The 17,805-nt window shown below is 38.5% G+C and overlaps 1 protein-coding gene across 2 annotated transcripts in view; it reads left to right on the forward strand.

Annotated features, from left to right (window-relative positions):
• Positions 1-17,805, forward strand: part of NTN4 (netrin 4) — a 130,736-nt gene that overhangs the window by 56,451 nt on the left and 56,480 nt on the right. For both annotated transcript variants that reach the window (XM_017861747.1, XM_017861748.1), the window contains exons 4-5: positions 9,663-9,789; positions 12,364-12,552. In XM_017861747.1, the coding sequence (XP_017717236.1) occupies positions 9,663-9,789; positions 12,364-12,552 (316 nt within the window). The remainder of the gene's footprint in view (positions 1-9,662; positions 9,790-12,363; positions 12,553-17,805) is intronic.

Consider the following 17,805-nt stretch of genomic DNA (forward strand, 5'->3'; position numbering starts at 1 on the left):
TTTTTTTTTGAGACAAAGTCTCGTTCTGTCACCCAGGCTGGAGTGCAGTGGCACGATCTTGGCTCACTGCAACCTCTGCCTTCCAGGTTCAAGCGATTCTCCTGCCTCAGCCTCCCAAGTAACTGGGATTACAGCACACACTACCATGCCCAGCTAATTTTATTATTTTTGGTACAGACAGGGTTTCACTGTGCTGACCAGGCTGGTCTCGAAATCCTGACCTCAAGTTATCTGCCTGCCTTGGCCTCCCAAAGTGCTGGGATTACAGGCATGAGCCACAGCGCCCAGCCTAAAACAGTGGAAATATTTTAAAACCTTCTTTCACTTGGCTTTTGAAGTGAGGTTTTTGTTTTGTTTTTTGAGACAAGGTCTGGCTCTATGGCCCAGGCTGGAGTGCAGTGGCACAATCTCGGCTCACTACAACCTCTGCCTCCCAGGCTCAAGGGATCCCCCGCCTCAGCCTCTCGAGTAGCTGGGACTATAGGTATTCAGCAGCACACCCGGGTAATTTTTGTATTTTTTGTAGAGATGAGGTCTCACCATGTTGCCCAGGCTGGTCTCCAATTTGTGAGTGGAAGCCATCCACCCTCCATGGCCTCCCAAAGTCTGAGATTACAGGTGTGAGCCACCACGCCAAGCCTAAGTGAGGTTATGTTATCAACACTATTTTTAAACTCAAACATGTTTTGTGATTTATTTGAAAAGCCCAAGTTATGCTTTTGTCTGCCCTTGAGCCGTTTCTGCCTTCCTTCCTGTAGATGGGTGGGGTTTGGGGTTTGTTTTGCTTTATTTCATTTTGTTTAATCATCTAATTTTTACAAAAGTAGCCATGCTATATATAGAAAGATAAACCACAAAGCTTGGCTTTAGGTCTTAGTTCTAGCTGTAATACTACAAAAAAAAAAAAAAAAAAAAAAAAAAAAAAAAAAAAATATCTACTGAATCACAACTTTAAGCAGTCTCAGAATCAGTGCCCACCATATATATATATATATAGATAGATGTATACAGATGTGGCCAATCAATGTACACAGATGTGGTCGCATTTGGAAATTTGTGTGTGTGTGCGCGTGCTTGTGTGCATGCACATACACGCTTGCAGTTCTGAATACTCTTCTACTCCTGATTTCTTATGGTAAGTAGCATGTGCCATGGCACAGATGAACTTGGACTTAGATAAATAATTCAAAGCTTTGGGGCATATAAAATTTGGACATGAAAAAATGGAAATAAGCCAGCAACCTCAATTTAAAAATTTACCTAAATCATTTGGTTATGCACAGTGTACTTATTCTTCGTAACTAAATTTAAACTGACTAAAAGTCATCACACTACCTATTACCATTCTTACCAGATCGTATCTAATAGGGATGGTAAATAACATAAAGGAGGTGCTATCCACAAAGAGCAAATCTTTAATTAGAGTTTATTTACATTCCCGCTGTCATCTCTGTTTGTAAATTTATCCAAAGGAGGTCCTAATAGGGACTTGCTGAGGCTTGCAGTGGCCTGGAAATTCCCCTAGAAGGCATCAGAATCTCCAGTGTGCAGATAGAAAGGTTTTATATAGAACCAATGAAGATCAAAATCTATTCTTTACCCCTACGTGCCCTGAACTTTATGCCAGGTGTGGGAAATTGGGGCCAGTCTCCCTGTATTCACCTATCTTCAGAGCTGCTCGACTTCTTCCAGAGGAATAAACCAATAATCCATTCAAGCACAGAACACCCATGAAGTGGCTCACCCTGAGTCCAAACTAGACTCCGTCCTGGAGAGCTCTCACTTACAGGACACGTTTTGGGAGGACACACCAATTTTATTTAAGCGTCATCCTGAAGAGACCTGGCCAAAGTGGACCACTCAAAATCCTTCTGCCGAGGGTCTTATAATAGCATAGTTTAAGGGTTAAGATGAGGATGCTAGAGTAAGACTGCTAGAGTTCAGGTAGCTTTACCACTTACTGGCTTTGTGACCTTGGGCCAATTACTTAAACTCTTTGGGCCTTTGTTTTCTCCTTTGTGAAACTGAGCAATAATAATTACACCTACTGTATGGGATTTTCGTGCTAAGGAATTGAGTTAATATTTACACAGTGCCTAGAACAGTGCCTGGGTATATAGTAAGAGCTACTCAGTGTTAGTTACTATTACTGTTGTTGTTATTATTTATCATCAGGTCCATAACTGACCCACATTCCTTGAACTTTACAGTAGATCTCCCAGACATGACCACTACACATGAGGACATATTTATCAACATGCCTTGCCCAGTTATAAGCCTGTATACCCCTTATAGGAAACAATCTGGACAAAGCTAAATGTGACAAATGAAATTATCTCATTCCCACTTCAAATGCATAATTATCACCCTCCCTTCTTGGCAGTTTTAAAAATGAGACTAAGCTCAATAACTTAAGTTCTCAAGGCTTCATAATATATATATATATTCCCTGAATGAAAAAAAAATGCACATTTATTGGAAACCCATTGTATGTCAGTTACTGGGGATTCAAAGACATTTAAGCCACTGTTTCTTCTGCAAGGTCTTACAATGTAGTAGAGAGAGGCGGATAATGTAAGATTCCCATGCCGTACACTAACTGCCGTTTTCTTAGGGAATTTGCATTGGCTCCATTCATGGTTTTTTCAGGTCTGTCCATCAGAGCAAGGTCTTGGCAAATTAGTGAAGTAGGCACAGTTTGTTTTTGGCTCCTCTCTCCCCTTCAGACATTCCCTTTCCCTCCTCCAGAAAGTCCCAGTTCTAGGATTGAAAACATGATTATAATCCCTGCCGAAATGTTTTTGCTAATAATATAAGGATTTGCCCCTCCTGAGGGTAAGTGCATTTTTGTAAGGAGGTCTTGAACCTAAAACATCATTCTAGAGCTAAAGGAATGAATTTCTACAGAAAGAATTTCAGGTTACAGCTTAGCTGGGGGAAATGAAGCCTTAAGTACTGGCTAATTTTATTCTTTAATCATAATTATTTTACCCTATGCCTATCTTTATTTTATTGCCCATGCTTTTTTATGAGTGGGTTTCCTCTAGTGTTCAAGTATAGACCAAAGAATAAGCAGTAAAGCTTTTCATTTCTGCTTGCATTTTTACGATTTATATTATTGGGCAAGGGTTTGAAACACTCAGCCTTCAACCTATTTTGCCCCATTCTGACAGTAGGTTTCAGGCCTCCTTTTCACCAAACTCAATTATTATGCTTGATATTCACCATAGAACTTCTACTTCTTCTGTTAAATTAAAACATGCAAACCTTTAATGGGAAAGGGCATATTTTATTCGTTAATGAAAAAACATGTTTTTATCACAATGCTTTCTATTCAAAGGTTGTGTTGTAGCATTTGTTGTGCATGTTTTTGTCCTGAATCAGAGCAGCAGGTTCTAACAGGCTAGCCCATTATTAGAATGTATTTCTTCTTATGAATAACAAGTGCATTATTTTAGAAGTTTAATCCTTTTCTCTAAAAGGGGCATACTATCTCTTTAGAAATTAATCAGTTTTTGCCTTCACATTTGGTCTTCAATTGCTGTATAGCATTGTTTCACTCTCTAAATTATATGTCGTAGCTATAGAGGTCCATGAATTGCTGCAGCTGCCATTAAGGAGGCATTTTTCTCTAGTCCATAGAATAAGCACTATTTGTATCCTCTTTTCACAAACATTTTTTAAAGTTCCCATGATGGTCTAAGAGAATATTCATTTTCAATTGGAATTAAAAGTTGCATGGTAATGAATTGAAATAAAATCATGTATATAAATAATGGCACAGTATCACAAGGAAATTACTCAACTGATGAAATTCAAAGATTTCTGTGTACTTTGCTATAAAACAAATCTTTTTTTCATTAACTTTCATTATATTTTTAGTAGGACATGATCAACAAGAGACTCAAACAATAGTTGTTACTCTCTTTCTTGGAAAGCAACTGGGAAGCAGATTTTATCAGACATTCCTAGAATAATTTAGTTAATGTAAGTCCTTCAAAGCATTAGCCAGGTGGATTTTCTGCTTTTGTAATTCCATTACGGTCAGTGTCTGTGGTAAACATCACTGGATGATAAAGTACATCTTTATTTGAGAGGAGGAACTAGAATAACATTTCGTCCAAGAGTACTGTAGTTACAAGCAATAGGAAACATGCAGTAGAGAGAGAAGAAAGCTGAATGAGAGAAATAAAAAAGGATCATATTTATTTTCATTTAAGTATAGTCAATATAGATGAATGAAAGTCTGTCTTCAGAGACTATTAATGTTTATTTACTTTTCCATTTGTGTCACATTGGGTAGTTCCTGCAGGAAAAAGGAAATACTCTCCTAGCTCATCCTCGTTTGATTTTCAGATGATTCCAGGAATGTTCTGCATTGGTGAAGTGGCAACAGGACCCAGCTATATGTCATTTAAGTCTAATCTGGGGGCTCAAAAAGGATTTTGGGTAGTTTCTGCCACCAAATAGTGTTTACAATACAGAGAAACAGGCCTTGAAATCATAGAACCTTAAGACTAGAAGCAACCTAAAAGTTGTTTAAGCCAATCTTCCATTCAGTGTTTAAATATTCTACAACAATCTTGGTAAGCATCCATCCCATATGCTTGATGCTGTCAATGACCAGCTTCCTACAACCTCCTGGCTGGTCAGTTTCAAACTCAACCACATGATTGCTGACTACTGAAAGCCTTCTGCTGCAAAAGGAAGCTCAATGAAAAAGCAGCTTTTCTAGGCAAGTCCCGTGTATCTTCCAGTTATGGATCTAAAAGATAATAATTTCCCCATTTCACCTCCCCCCCACCTAAATTCTTATGTCTCTTGCCTCAAATATGAGGAAATAATATTTTCTCTTCCATGCCTATTTGGCTTTAATATATGATATTATCACCAAAGTGAATAGCTCCTAATGAGCATGCTGTTCTAGTAATTCCTTGACTTACTGGTTCAATGTGTGTATGAGTCCCTTCCTGTAAGATAAATGTGCTAAAAATGACTGACAAGTGTATCAATATTAGTAGCAAATAAACTCAATTAAATATGAGTGTGAAAACTTTTGACATTGGCAGAGAAGCGTATTCTTAGCATAACAGGGAAGTTTATGGAAATCATAGAATATCCAAAATTCTATTCACCTCCTGGGTCATTAGGAGTTGTAGCTTTGCTGTTAAGGTAAATTACTCATTTTTTAATTAGATAACTAGACACCGCTTTTCTTCAACTAAACCTTAAATATCCTGCTCCTTATCTGGTTCATGTTTGTATACCACACAAGAACTATGTTTAACCTATTACTAAAGTTTCCTTTTTCTGGTTTTTTTTTTTTTTTTTTTTTTTTTAATGAAGACCTAGTTTTACTTGCACATTTTTCACGAGCATCAAATAGTGGATGATCTTTCAAGCTTGAACAGCAACAGTTGTATCGCTGAGGAAGGATTTCTTGTTTCAAATTGTCTAGGTAATGATTTACAGCTATTTTTGGTAATTCTCAAAATGACAGCTCCTTGAATTTTTCTGCATGCAGAAAAATTTGCTGGCTAGCATCTTTCAGACCCTGGGAGGTTCATCCCAATCCTTGGCATGTGGGATCAAGGTAACGCTCTGAAATCCTCACTGCAGAGGGAATTGACCTGTCCAACATTATCTTGTGATACATGTGAATGTTTGATGGGGTAACTCTAAATGTCTGCGGACTCCTGAGGCCTGGGATTTGTGGCAGGATGAAGCCATGTGTTGGGTGATATTACGTATAAACCTTCGGCCTTCCAAGACCAAACCTGACAAATTGAACCTATGATGATGGTTGAGCTTCTTTGAAGAAGACTCACAGTATGTTGCACCATCTATCTTCATACAGTATTCAATAAACGGTTGCTAAAAAATGGAAAAGAGAGCCAGGCATAGGGGCTCATGCCTGTAATCCCAACCCTTTAGGAGGCTGAGGTGGGAAGATCACTTGAGCCCAGGAGTTGGAGACCTGCCTGGGCAATGTAGTGAAACCTCATCTTTACAAAAAATACAAAAATTAGTCGGGCATGGTGACATATGCCTGTTGTCTAAGCTATTCAGGAAACTCAGATGGGAGGATCACTTCAGCCAAGGAATTCAAGGTGTCAGTGACCTATGATCACACTATTACACTTCAGCCTGGGCAACAAAGCAAGACCCTGTCTCTAAAAATAATTAAAGATAAATAAGTAAAATTAAAAAATGGAGAGGATGCAAAAAAACAGTACATAAGATTAACATGCTGATATAACTGGAAAATCAGGAAAAAGAAATTAACAACCTTTTCAACTTCTGAATATTTTCAGAAAATACATGTGGGTACCACTGGTTATTTTAAGGCATGAGCTGGGGGTAAAGCTGGAGAAGAAACCTTAAAAGGAGAAAGGGAAGAAAGAACATAACAGGCAAGATAGGAGAGAGGTAGAAAGAATTTTTTTTTTAAAGAGAAGAAAAGAAAGTGTATTTAATATACCTTTCACATCATTTCCTTACTCAAAAATCTTCAATGGATCTGCATTGCTTACGGGATAAATTTCAGTCTCTTTAAGCTAATGTTTAGTGTGTTCCGTGATCTGGATTGAACCTACCTCTTGAACACATACCTCTGGTTTATTTATTGACTGTCCCTGACTATTCCTTTAGGGTTTTTATATTCTTGCCTTTGCTCCCTAAGGAAAATCTCATGTACACGTCAGGACACAGACTCAGGGACTACATTTAGAAGTTTTATATAGACAGCACTAATTGACCTTGTTTTCTATCATATTTACTTTACACCCCTTAACATTTTCCCTAATGCCCTCAGATAGAACTCCCTTAATAGCAGGAACTCTGACTCTAATTCTATCAGATTATTTATGTGGTATTTATGTATGTTTTGCTTTTGTGTGTGGGTTTTGTTTTGTTTTGTTTTGTTTTGATGTGTAGGATTTAGACAATTACAAAACTGTTTTTCCTACTAGTCTCCATTGTGCTACTTCTGCCTGCTACATAAGGATGCCTTCATCTTACTAAGTTCCTCAGCCTTGGAAGATTTTTCCAGCACAGTCATTTTTTTCAAAGACTCCCTTTTCTTTGAACCCAGCATTTAGTACTACAAGTAAAACAAAGAATCATCAACTTTTCCTGAGAGTCTCTACAGAAATTTGCCACATAGAAGTTATTTGATTGGCAAGAGTTTATATTTTTTTCATGATGAGACAGAACACTGATTTTAAAAAGGTTCAATAAAAGTAATATGACTGAGGCACCTCTATTTCATATACTTTATTATAAAAAATGGATAGGAAAAAATTAGATACCCAGGAGCTAGGATGAAAAAAAATCTCACTTTTTTAGAGCAGCAGAATTTGAATTCCTGCAGCTCTCAAAATTTAAGTGCAGATTTGTCTTTAGAGCTTGCCTGAATGTGTGAATGGAGATTTGTAGTGAACCCTTATAACTCCATGGAATTTCAATATATAAACATTTCATATCACAGCCATGAAGAGAAGTCCAAGAAGGTAGACTATTATAACTCAATTTATACTTGGGCATTCCAAGACCAAAACCAGTGAATGTATCTATAGTATTTAGTATTAGTTTGCATTTATAGTAAAGAAAATATAGACAAAATGTTTTTGGCCAATTTACCCTTTTAAAAAAATCTGTATACTCACTAAGCCCTGAGAATTAAAAGAAATTTTATAATTTTCATGAAGCATGAGAACCTTACATGACAATACACTGAAATGAAATTTAGCAAGATGGCCGCCAACACATTGCTTATGAAATTTTCCAGCTAATTCTTAGGCGTCATGTTCACTCACACGCAGCCTTCAGTCCAATAAGCCCTGTGTATAATTCCTGAACTTGGACATTATGTGAGCATAAGGCCCATAGCAGTCATATAGCACACTTGGATAATTGTACAGGCCATTTGCAGAGTGCCTCCACCAGTGGTAGGGAAGTATTAAAAGAAAGAAGGTCCTGGATGAGATGACACAAGTTACTTGATTGTTATCTTAGGTCAAGCAGTAGTACATCAGTGTATTGGTGTGGCTGTTTTCAGGTTTGTTGAACTTTACCTTAGGGACTCATATTCGTTTGACCATGCTGAGTACATGTCATTTTTAGTAATTCATTTTTTGTCACAATTGAAATATTTTAGATGCATTGAAATAAACTTTGCTAACAGATTCTCCTTATACCTTGGTTCATTTTGTTTCCTTTTCCTGAAAAGTTTCTTCCCTTCTGTCTGTTAAAAATGCCACCCATGTGCCAAGGGCCAGCTCCAATCTCCACCTTTCTCTTATGCCCTCCACAGCTGTCAACCTATGGTGATTTCTACATCTTTTGAATGCCAGCATTATTTTGCTGCTTAAGTATTTATTGTCTTGTTTATGTGTTATTTTTTTCTGTGTAACTCTTTTTTCTCCAGATATTATACATTTCATCTTTCTTAAAGACAGAAGAGTTTTCTAATGCTTTGTGTACCAAACATGGCCTAGCATAGTGACTCTCCCTTGTAGTTACCCATTAAATATCTGTTGACTAGTTGACATAATTTGTTACCTTTATGTTACCTTTAACACATTTCTCAAGGAAAAAATATAAAACCTCACAGATCCACACTTATGGACTCCGTTCTGAGCTACTTTGCAAACCTTTCCTTCATATAGTCATGACATCATGTAAATAAATAATCTTGGTACTGGAATGCATCTTGGTATTGAAATTCATTGCAAGTCTTAGTTATTAGGAGATAGTTCAGATGATTCCAAATATTAATTTTTAGAAGTTATCAGTGAAATAACACAAAAAAATATTAAAATTCCCATGTTTCTAAGAATTCCACTGAAGTATTTCTCTCTGGGAGAAATGCTATTTTGATAAATCCTATACTACTGTGAACTATGGGGAAGAAAAATGCCCAGTATATTAGGACAAAATGTATTCAAAGCCCTAACAATATACATATTTTGACCTTTCAATATTACTTCTAGAAAATACATTCAAAGAAAATAATTAAAGATGCACACAAATACTTAGCTACAATGATATTCATTATAGCATTGAATATAATATATACATATATTTAAAAACCTAAATTACAATAAAATAGGTGGTCAGATAAATTAATTATACATCATACAGGGGCACCAGTAGAGTGTGTATTCTATGAGAATATTTAACAAAATGAAAAGATATTCACAATATATTATGTGAAAAATGTTGTAAATATAATTTTTTTGAGTACTGGAAATATATGCTCCAAATGTGGATATTAATGTCATTTTTGCAATGAGATTATGGATTTCTAAACTTTCTAAAATGAAGGTATGTTACTTTTGCATAAAGAATTTTAAAAGTAAAGATATTAAAACTTAGCCGGTACTTTAGAATTCAAGTGCTTGCTCAGCCAGTAAGTACATTAGAATTGCTCTCTAGGGTCATATACCCTTCGGCCAAGAAACCATATTACTTAATCTTTTGAATTTTTCAAGAGATTATAAGACAAACTAAAGAAAGCATCTCTCCTCTTGATTGTTAACTTCTTCAGAAAAGTGAATGAACATGTTATGACTAAAGCCATTCCATGACATGTGATTGTGGGAACATGTTCTTCTTTGGTGACATTTGTGCTCATAGCTCTCACTTGATGCTGCTTTTAGGTCCATGGGAAGTGTATGTGTAAGCACAACACAGCAGGCAGCCACTGCCAGCACTGTGCTCCGTTATACAACGACCGGCCATGGGAGGCAGCTGATGGCAAAACGGGGGCTCCCAATGAGTGCAGAAGTAAGTAACAAGCCCACGATATTCAAAAGCTTTCTTTGTAAAGTCAGTTTATCTGCGGAGTCCTTGTTGTCTCTAGAAACACAACACAAAGTGGTGGGTGACAAACACTAGACCCTACTCAAACATAGCCATATCACTGTCCACTGAGGCTTCAGCCACTGAAAACAGTTGCTGTTCCTTACTTTGCTAATGTGACTGTTTCGCCAAGAATATGTTCCCTATTTTCTTGGATACTTTGTGGGAGCTAAGAACCCTTTAATAATTTGACATAATAAAAATAGGAGGATGGCTCACACCTGTAATTTCAGCACTTTGGGAGGCCGAGGCGGGTGGATCACTTGAGACCAGGAGTTCAAGACCAGTCTGGCCAACATGGTGAAAGCCTGTCTCTAGTAAAAATACAAAAAAAAAAAAAAAGAAAAAGAAAAAATTAGCCAGGCATGGTGGCGTGCACCTGTAATCCCAGCTACTTGGGAGGCTGAGGCACAAGAATCACTTGAAACCGGGAGGTGGAGGTTGCAGTGAGCCGAGATCACACCACTGAACTCCAGCCTGGGTGACAGAGGGAGACTCTGTCTCTAAATAAATAAATAAATAAATACATGAGTAGACACAAGAACATCTGATTCTATTGTACTCTCATTGCTGAGATGGTGAATTATAAACATGAAAATAGCTATTTTGAATTCAGTTCTCAAAACTACCCAGTAAAGCAGGTGGTGTTAATCCCATTATAGAGATCAGCTAACTGAGGCTCCGCAAGATTAAGTGATTTGCCAAAGTTAGTAAATGATAGTGGGCACTTGATCCCAAGTCTCAAGACTCCAAATTAGGTACTTTTTCATATAATACCACATTGCCTTTTTTTTCACTTTATGATGCTTGAAATGAAAGATTAGATTTGAAAATAAGCCAGTAAGTTAAGAATGAGATTTCCCTACAAGGACTAACTAGCTTGAGGTTTGAGGCTGGAGATTAAATAGGAAGGTAAAAATATGGGAACATGAGCCATTTTTTCTTTGCAATTTAAAATGTTCAGAGAAATGTGCATGCCCATCACAATGTTAACACTCACAAACCTCTCTTTTACAAGGATTTAAAAGCAGGTTCCGTGGGTAACATTGTGAGAAGTCTCTTCCCATACATAATTCGGAGTCATAACTGATTTGTTTTTGTTTCTAGGAAATGTAAAGGATTTCCTGTAAGAATAAATCTTAAATTATCTTGTAATATACTTTAAAAAGATATGAATCTGGTCAGAATTTCATAACACATCAAGGAAACAATGAAAAACAATAGCACAAACATTTTCAAATACATTTGACCTCCAAAAATCGGGATTCTTATTCTAAATCACCAATGAAGAGAATCTAAAGAATTTATCCTGAATTCCTAGAGTGCCTTTCTGACTCTTTCCACATAAATCAGCTGCCTATCTAAATACATATAGAACACAGAGACATGTCACTTGATGCTATTGACTTTAATCTTAGAAATGCCTTTGAGGAATTGTTATATAATAAATACTGCAGGCCTCTTCTGTAAGAAAATTGAGGCTTCAATAGGAGTCCACCTTCTACTCACCAGCTCAACAGCTGAATAGTACTTCATGAAATCAAACTACTTGCCAAGTTCCTAAGCTCTGTCCACCAGAAGCTCATGACTAATGACCCTTCCAGGCTCATTAGTAAGCATGAATTCATGCCTGCATCTGCAATATGAATGCTCATTTCCACTTAAGGCCTGACAATCTCAGCTTTTCTTAGCAAGGACAGGAGACCCACAGGATGACCCTTGAGAAGTAATAGGAATGGGAATCATGAAGTGTTACCAAAAGAGAGGGTAAAAACTGATGGTCACTCCTATAATCTTTCCACAATGAATGTCAACCCCCGTTGGTAAGTTCATCATCATATCTCTGCCCAGCTAGACAAATCTACACTTTGTTGATTTTCATGCATCTCCTGAAACTTTTTTTTTTTAATTAATAGCCTATAATGAAAAACTGGAAGGCTACACAAGACACTCTTTAAAAAAAAGTAGTAACCTATTGAAGTCAGGGAAAACAGGGTAAATGGGGATGCAGAGGCTAGATTTCTCAATGGATACCTTTCTATATTCCTTTGATTTTATATTGTTAACTACTCAAAAACTAAAACTGAACATTAACAATCAGTTTATCCTATTTTTATTTATTTATTTTGAGACAGAGTCTCCCTCTTTCACCCAGGCTGGAATACAATGGCGTGATCTCGGCTCACTGCAACCTCCACCTCTCAGGTTCAAGCAATTCTCCTGCCTCAGCCTCCCAAGTAGCTGGGACTACAGGCGTGTGCCACCACACCTGGATAATTTTTTTGTATTTAGTAGAGATGCAGTTTCACCATGTTAGCCAGGCTGGTCTCAAACTCCTGGCCTCAGGTGATCCACCCACCTTGGCCTCCCACAAGTGCTGGGATTACAGGCATGAGCCACCACGCCTGGCCAACTCATCCTATTTTTGACTACCTGAATATGAGATAAGCCATCACTTTATTTTTACTTATTAGTGTTTCTCTCCACGCTTATTTCCAGCCTGCAAGTGTAATGGGCATGCCGATACCTGTCACTTCGACGTTAATGTGTGGGAGGCATCAGGGAATCGTAGCGGTGGCGTCTGTAATGACTGTCAGCACAACACAGAAGGACAGCATTGCCAGAGGTGCAAGCCAGGCTTCTATCGTGACCTGCGGAGACCCTTCTCAGCTCCAGATGCTTGCAAACGTAAGTAACCTGTGATTTCCAGAAAATAGGCTGATTTGTACAAGAGATGAATCTCTTTATCCTTCATTCTGCTAACCCAAGAGAAGGAGGTCATTGAAGTTCTCAGATAATAGACTCACAGATATCAGTTAATTTCTTCATTAATAAGAGGCAAGAATTTTCAGCCTGTTGGGTGAAAACAGTACAATATTCATAAAAATAATTTCCTTTCTCACTCTCCATAAAGTAAAATTATTTCCTGTAGTACCACATTTTGGAAAACAAGATGAGTAATAAAAGAGAAAAAAGAGTGATGAAGAGGGAGAGCTATTTAAGATCTTAAGACTTTACTTGTGAGGAGAAGGTAGACAATAAATAGACTCAAGCTGATGAAATAAAGGGTGGTTACTGCACTTGGGTTATTATTTTACCTTAACAGTGAACTTAAACATAAAAAAAGACTAGTTTTGGTTTCCTTATAAATCCATTTTGATTGACACTGCTCTAATGTATCCTCTGTATCATAACTAATTTAGGAAATCATAATAATTTTATGCTCTCCCCAAAATACTAAACTCTTATAGCATGGGTTCTGCTTTTTTGTTGACATAACTCTGAGAGGAGGTTTATCTGGAGGCCAGGCACGGTGCCTTATGCCTGTAATCCCAGCACTTTTGGAGGCCAAGGCAGGCGGATCACTTGAGCTTATAAGTTCGAGACCAGCCTGGGCAACATGGTGAAACTCCGTCCCAGAAAAACTACAAAAATTAGCCAGGCATGGTGCTGTGTACCTGTAGTTTCAGCTATTTGGGAGCCTGCAGTGGGAGGATGACTTGAATACAGGAGGCGGAGGTTGCAGTGAGGTGAGATGGTGCCACTGCACTCCAGCCTGAGCAATAGAGCCAAACCTTTCTAAAAAATTAAAATTAAAAAAAAAAAAAAAAACACACACACACACAGAGAAAGAGAGAAAAGGAAAGGAAAGGAAAGAAAAAGAGGTTTATTTGGAGAAAGAATAGAATTTGAAAAGATCTACCCAATTCATAGGACACTATCTGAAATATGTGAATATAAAGGGTGAATGCAGGGCTTATGTAAATGTCAAATGTGGATGAATAGCTCATCTAACCACATCAGTATTTACCCTCTATCAGCTCAGAAATCATCAGATAACAGAAGCTACTCAAGGCTATTAATGGAGATTGATGATCATGCCCTTCCTTTCCCCAGCAAGGACTCCATGTTCTAGCTCAAAAACAGTGACAGGAAGAAAGCACTACAATGGGAAATAAGCATTTAAAACCTTGGGGTTATTTGTGAGTTTTTTAAAGGAAAAACTACATTGCTCTTTAAAAATATTTTTTAACATCAGGGAGAAGATATCAATGTGCAATTTGAATGGGCTTGCTTGTTAAAAGTTTTTTCTCTTAAATAGTGGCAGATAAAATATAGTACTGCTCACTTTCCACACCAAGCACCAAATGTGGATTTGTGACATAATATTTCTTCCAGCATCCTGTTTTACTCCTGCTCCTTGTTTGTACTCAGACTTTGTAATATTTAATGGGTTTCAAACAGATGTAGATTCAATGCCTTCACTGCCAATTGCCAGCTGTGTGACTTTATGCCAGCTGTTGAAGCTCTTTGGACTTCAGTTTCTTCATATGTAAAATTCCTGCCTGTAGTGTAACAAGAACTATGTAAGACAAAGTGTTTATATAAGATAAAAGGGTTAGCACATTGCCTGTCATAGAGTAAGCCCTCAAGAAATGAAAACTAGGCCAGGTGGGGTGGCTCACATCTGTAGTTCCAGCACTCTGGGAGGCTGATGTGGGAGGATCACTTGAGCCGAGGAGTTTGAGACCAGCCTGGGCAACAGAAGAAGATCCTGTCTCTATTTTTAATATTATATTTTAAAATAACAATAAAGAGGCTGGACGCAGTGGCTTACGCCTGTAATCCCAGCACTTTGGGAGGCCAAGACGGGCGTATCACGAGGTCAGGAGATCGAGACCACCCTGGCTAACATGGTGAAACCCCGTCTCTACTAAAAATACAAAAAATTAGCCAGGCGTCGTGGCAGGCGCCTTCTAGTAGTCCCAGCTACTCGGGAGGCTAAGTCAGGAGAATGGCATGAACCCGGGAGGTGGAGCTTGCAGTGAGCTGAGATTGCGCCACTGCACTCCAGCCTGGGTGACAGAGCGAGACTCCATCTCAACAATAAAAAATAAATAAATAAAATAGCAATAAATAAATAAAAATGAAAACTAGTATTACAATAACTGTCATGTCCTATAAGCCAGAAGGTAGAAAATAATACTATAGAGTATCTACTCTTTATTGATCAAAAATACCTTATGTTAAAGATAATTACCTCCTTAAAATCTGCAGCTCCTTGGGGCCTAAAATATAGGATCCTAATCTCTATGTGCTAACAAAATGGTCTGCTTATAATATTGCTTCAACCTAGAACATATTTAGTCCTGACACCATTTTGTACAGACTATGTTTAAATGAATAGATATATGTGTGTATCCCATAGCCTCAGACCACTAGTAGAAATGTCTAAAAATGAGAATGTATGAACTACTAAGCAGATTATCGGGGGAACCCCACCTCTGATATTCACGTGGGTTCTTTTCTATTTCCCTAAGTGTCTCAGCTGGTCTGAGAAATAAAGGGAAAGAGTACAAGAGAGAGAAATTTTAAAGCTTGGTGTCAGGGGGAGACATCACATGTCGGCAGGTTCCGTGATGTTCCCTGGGCCATAAAACCAACCATAAAACCAGTGATTTTCAAAAGGGGAGGGACTGCACGAATAGGGTGTGGGTCACAGAGATCACATACTTCACAAGGTAATAAAATATCACGAAGCAAATGGAGGCAGGGCGAGATCACAGGACCACAGGATGGGACAAAATTAAAATTGTTAATGAAGTTTCGGGCACACATTGTCATTGATAACATCTTATCAGGAGACAGGGTTTGAGAACAGACAACCTGTCTGACCAAAGTTTATTAGGCGGGAATTTCCTCATCCTAATAAGCCTGGGAGCACTACAGGAGACCGGGGCTTATTTCATCCCTTCGGCTTCGACTGTAAAAGATGCCTGCCCCCAGGGGGCTGTGTATAGACCTACCCTCAGGGCGCATTCTCTTTCTCAGGGTTGTTCCTTGCTGAGAAAAAGAATTCAGCAAATTTCTCCTATTTGCCTTTGAAATAAGAGAAATATGGCTCTGTTCATCCAGCTCACCGGCAGTCAGAGTCCAAAGTCTTATCTCCCTTGTTCCCTGAAGATTGCTGTTATCCTGTTCTTTTTTCAAGGTGCCCAGATTTCACATTGTTCAAACACACATGCTCTACAACAATTTGTGCAGTTAACACAATCATCACAGGGTCCTGAGGCAACATACATCCTCCTCAGCTTACGAAGATGACAGGATTAAGAGATTAAAGACAGGCATAGGAAATCACAAGGGTATTGATTGGGGAAGTGACAAGTGTCCATGAAATCTTCACAATTTATGCTCAGAGATTTCAGTAAAGACAGGCGTAAGAAATTATAAAAGTATTAATTTGGGGAATTAATAAATGTCCATGAAATCTTCACAATTTATGTTCTTCTGCCGCAGCTTCAGCTGGTCCCTCTGTTCAGGGTCTCTGACTTCCCGCAACACAGATAAAAGAGGAAAGAAAAATAATTTGTCATTAACTTGGATAAGTTAACTGTCTTGTAGGGCAACAGGTAACAGTTTCAAAAAGATACTGTTATATAGCATTTCCTTGAAACAGTACACTGTATAGTATACCTAATGTGTTCATGTATTCATTCAGCCAGTTACTGTTTATTGAGAACCTACTATATGCCAGGTGCTTAAGATGCATCAGAGAACAACACAAAGATCCCTGCCCTCAAGGAGCTTATATTCTGATAGAGGAGACAGACAAGAAATACAATAAGTGAAATATACAGTATGTGAGAAGTTCATAAGGGCTACTATCATCAAAGAAGAAAAAAATAAAACGAGAGAGAAGAGATCCAGGGAGCCAAGGGCTTGGGGTGGGAAGAGGAGTGGCAGACTACAGTACGGGACAGGATGATGAGGGTAGGCCCCAGCACTGGGAAGGTGAGATTTCAGCAAAGATTTGAAGACAGTGAAGAAGTTTGCCAAAGAGTTAACTGGGGAAAGAACATTCTAAGGAAAGGGAATACCTAAAGTGAACATCTTAAGGCAGGAAGGTGCCTGATGTGACAAAGGAAATAACATAGCAGTGTGGCTGCAAATAAAGCTCAGTGTGGCTGCATCAGAATGAGAGTTGGGGGGTGTCAGGAGATGAGACTAGAGAGTAATATGTACAATGGGCCACTGTAAGCCAGTGCAAGGGTTTTCAGCAGAGAAGTGGCATGATCTGACTTAGTTTTCAAAAGATCGCTCTTGTGTTACACAAAGGCAGCTCAATTCATATTGAACTTGCACTTTCGGCACTCGGCTTTAGTTGAAGTGAGCGAGCAAACTAGTGATTCTCAAAGTGTGGTTCTTCAACCGGCACCATCAGTATCACCTAGGAAATGTGTTAGACTTGCAAATTCTCGGGCCCTGAGACAGATCAACTGAATCAGAAATTCTGCAGATGGAACCCAGCAATCCGAGTTTTCACAAGTCCTCCAGGTGATTCTGATGCACAGTGAAGTTTGAGAAACACTAATCTAAATAAAGCATACCCCCCACCCCTGCCAAATTTTACATTGCTTAACAAAGCCAATTTCTAACATTTTGCTAACATTTGAGCCTCTTCTATGTGCTGGTGTAGCAAACAGCTAGTCACTTCCATTAGAATAAAGAGTAGAGGCCGGGTGCGGTGGCTCAAGCCTGTAATCCCAGCACTTAGGGAGGCCAAGACGGGCGGATCACAAGGTCAGGAGATTGAGACCATCCTGGCTAACACGGTGAAACCCCGTCTCTACTAAAAAATACAAACAAAAAACTAGCCAGGCGAGGTGGCGGGCGCCTGTAGTCCCAGCTACTCGGGAGGCTGAGGCAGGAGAATGGCGTAAACCCGGGAGGTGGAGCTTGCATTGAGCTGAAATCCGGCCACTGCACTCCAGCCTGGGCGACAGAGCGAGACTCCATCTCAAAAAAAAATAAAATAAAATAAAGAGTGGAATACCAGGGGAATAGTGCAAGAAAATGTTGAAGGTTTGCTTGGTGCTAGATTTTAGAGTGCCTTAACTGCCATCCTAAAATGTTGGTATTTATTTTCTTTTTTTTTTT

This window comes from Rhinopithecus bieti, unplaced genomic scaffold (assembly GCF_001698545.2).
Source record: "Rhinopithecus bieti isolate Rb0 unplaced genomic scaffold, ASM169854v2 scaffold_61298, whole genome shotgun sequence".
Lineage (NCBI taxonomy): Eukaryota > Metazoa > Chordata > Mammalia > Primates > Cercopithecidae > Rhinopithecus > Rhinopithecus bieti.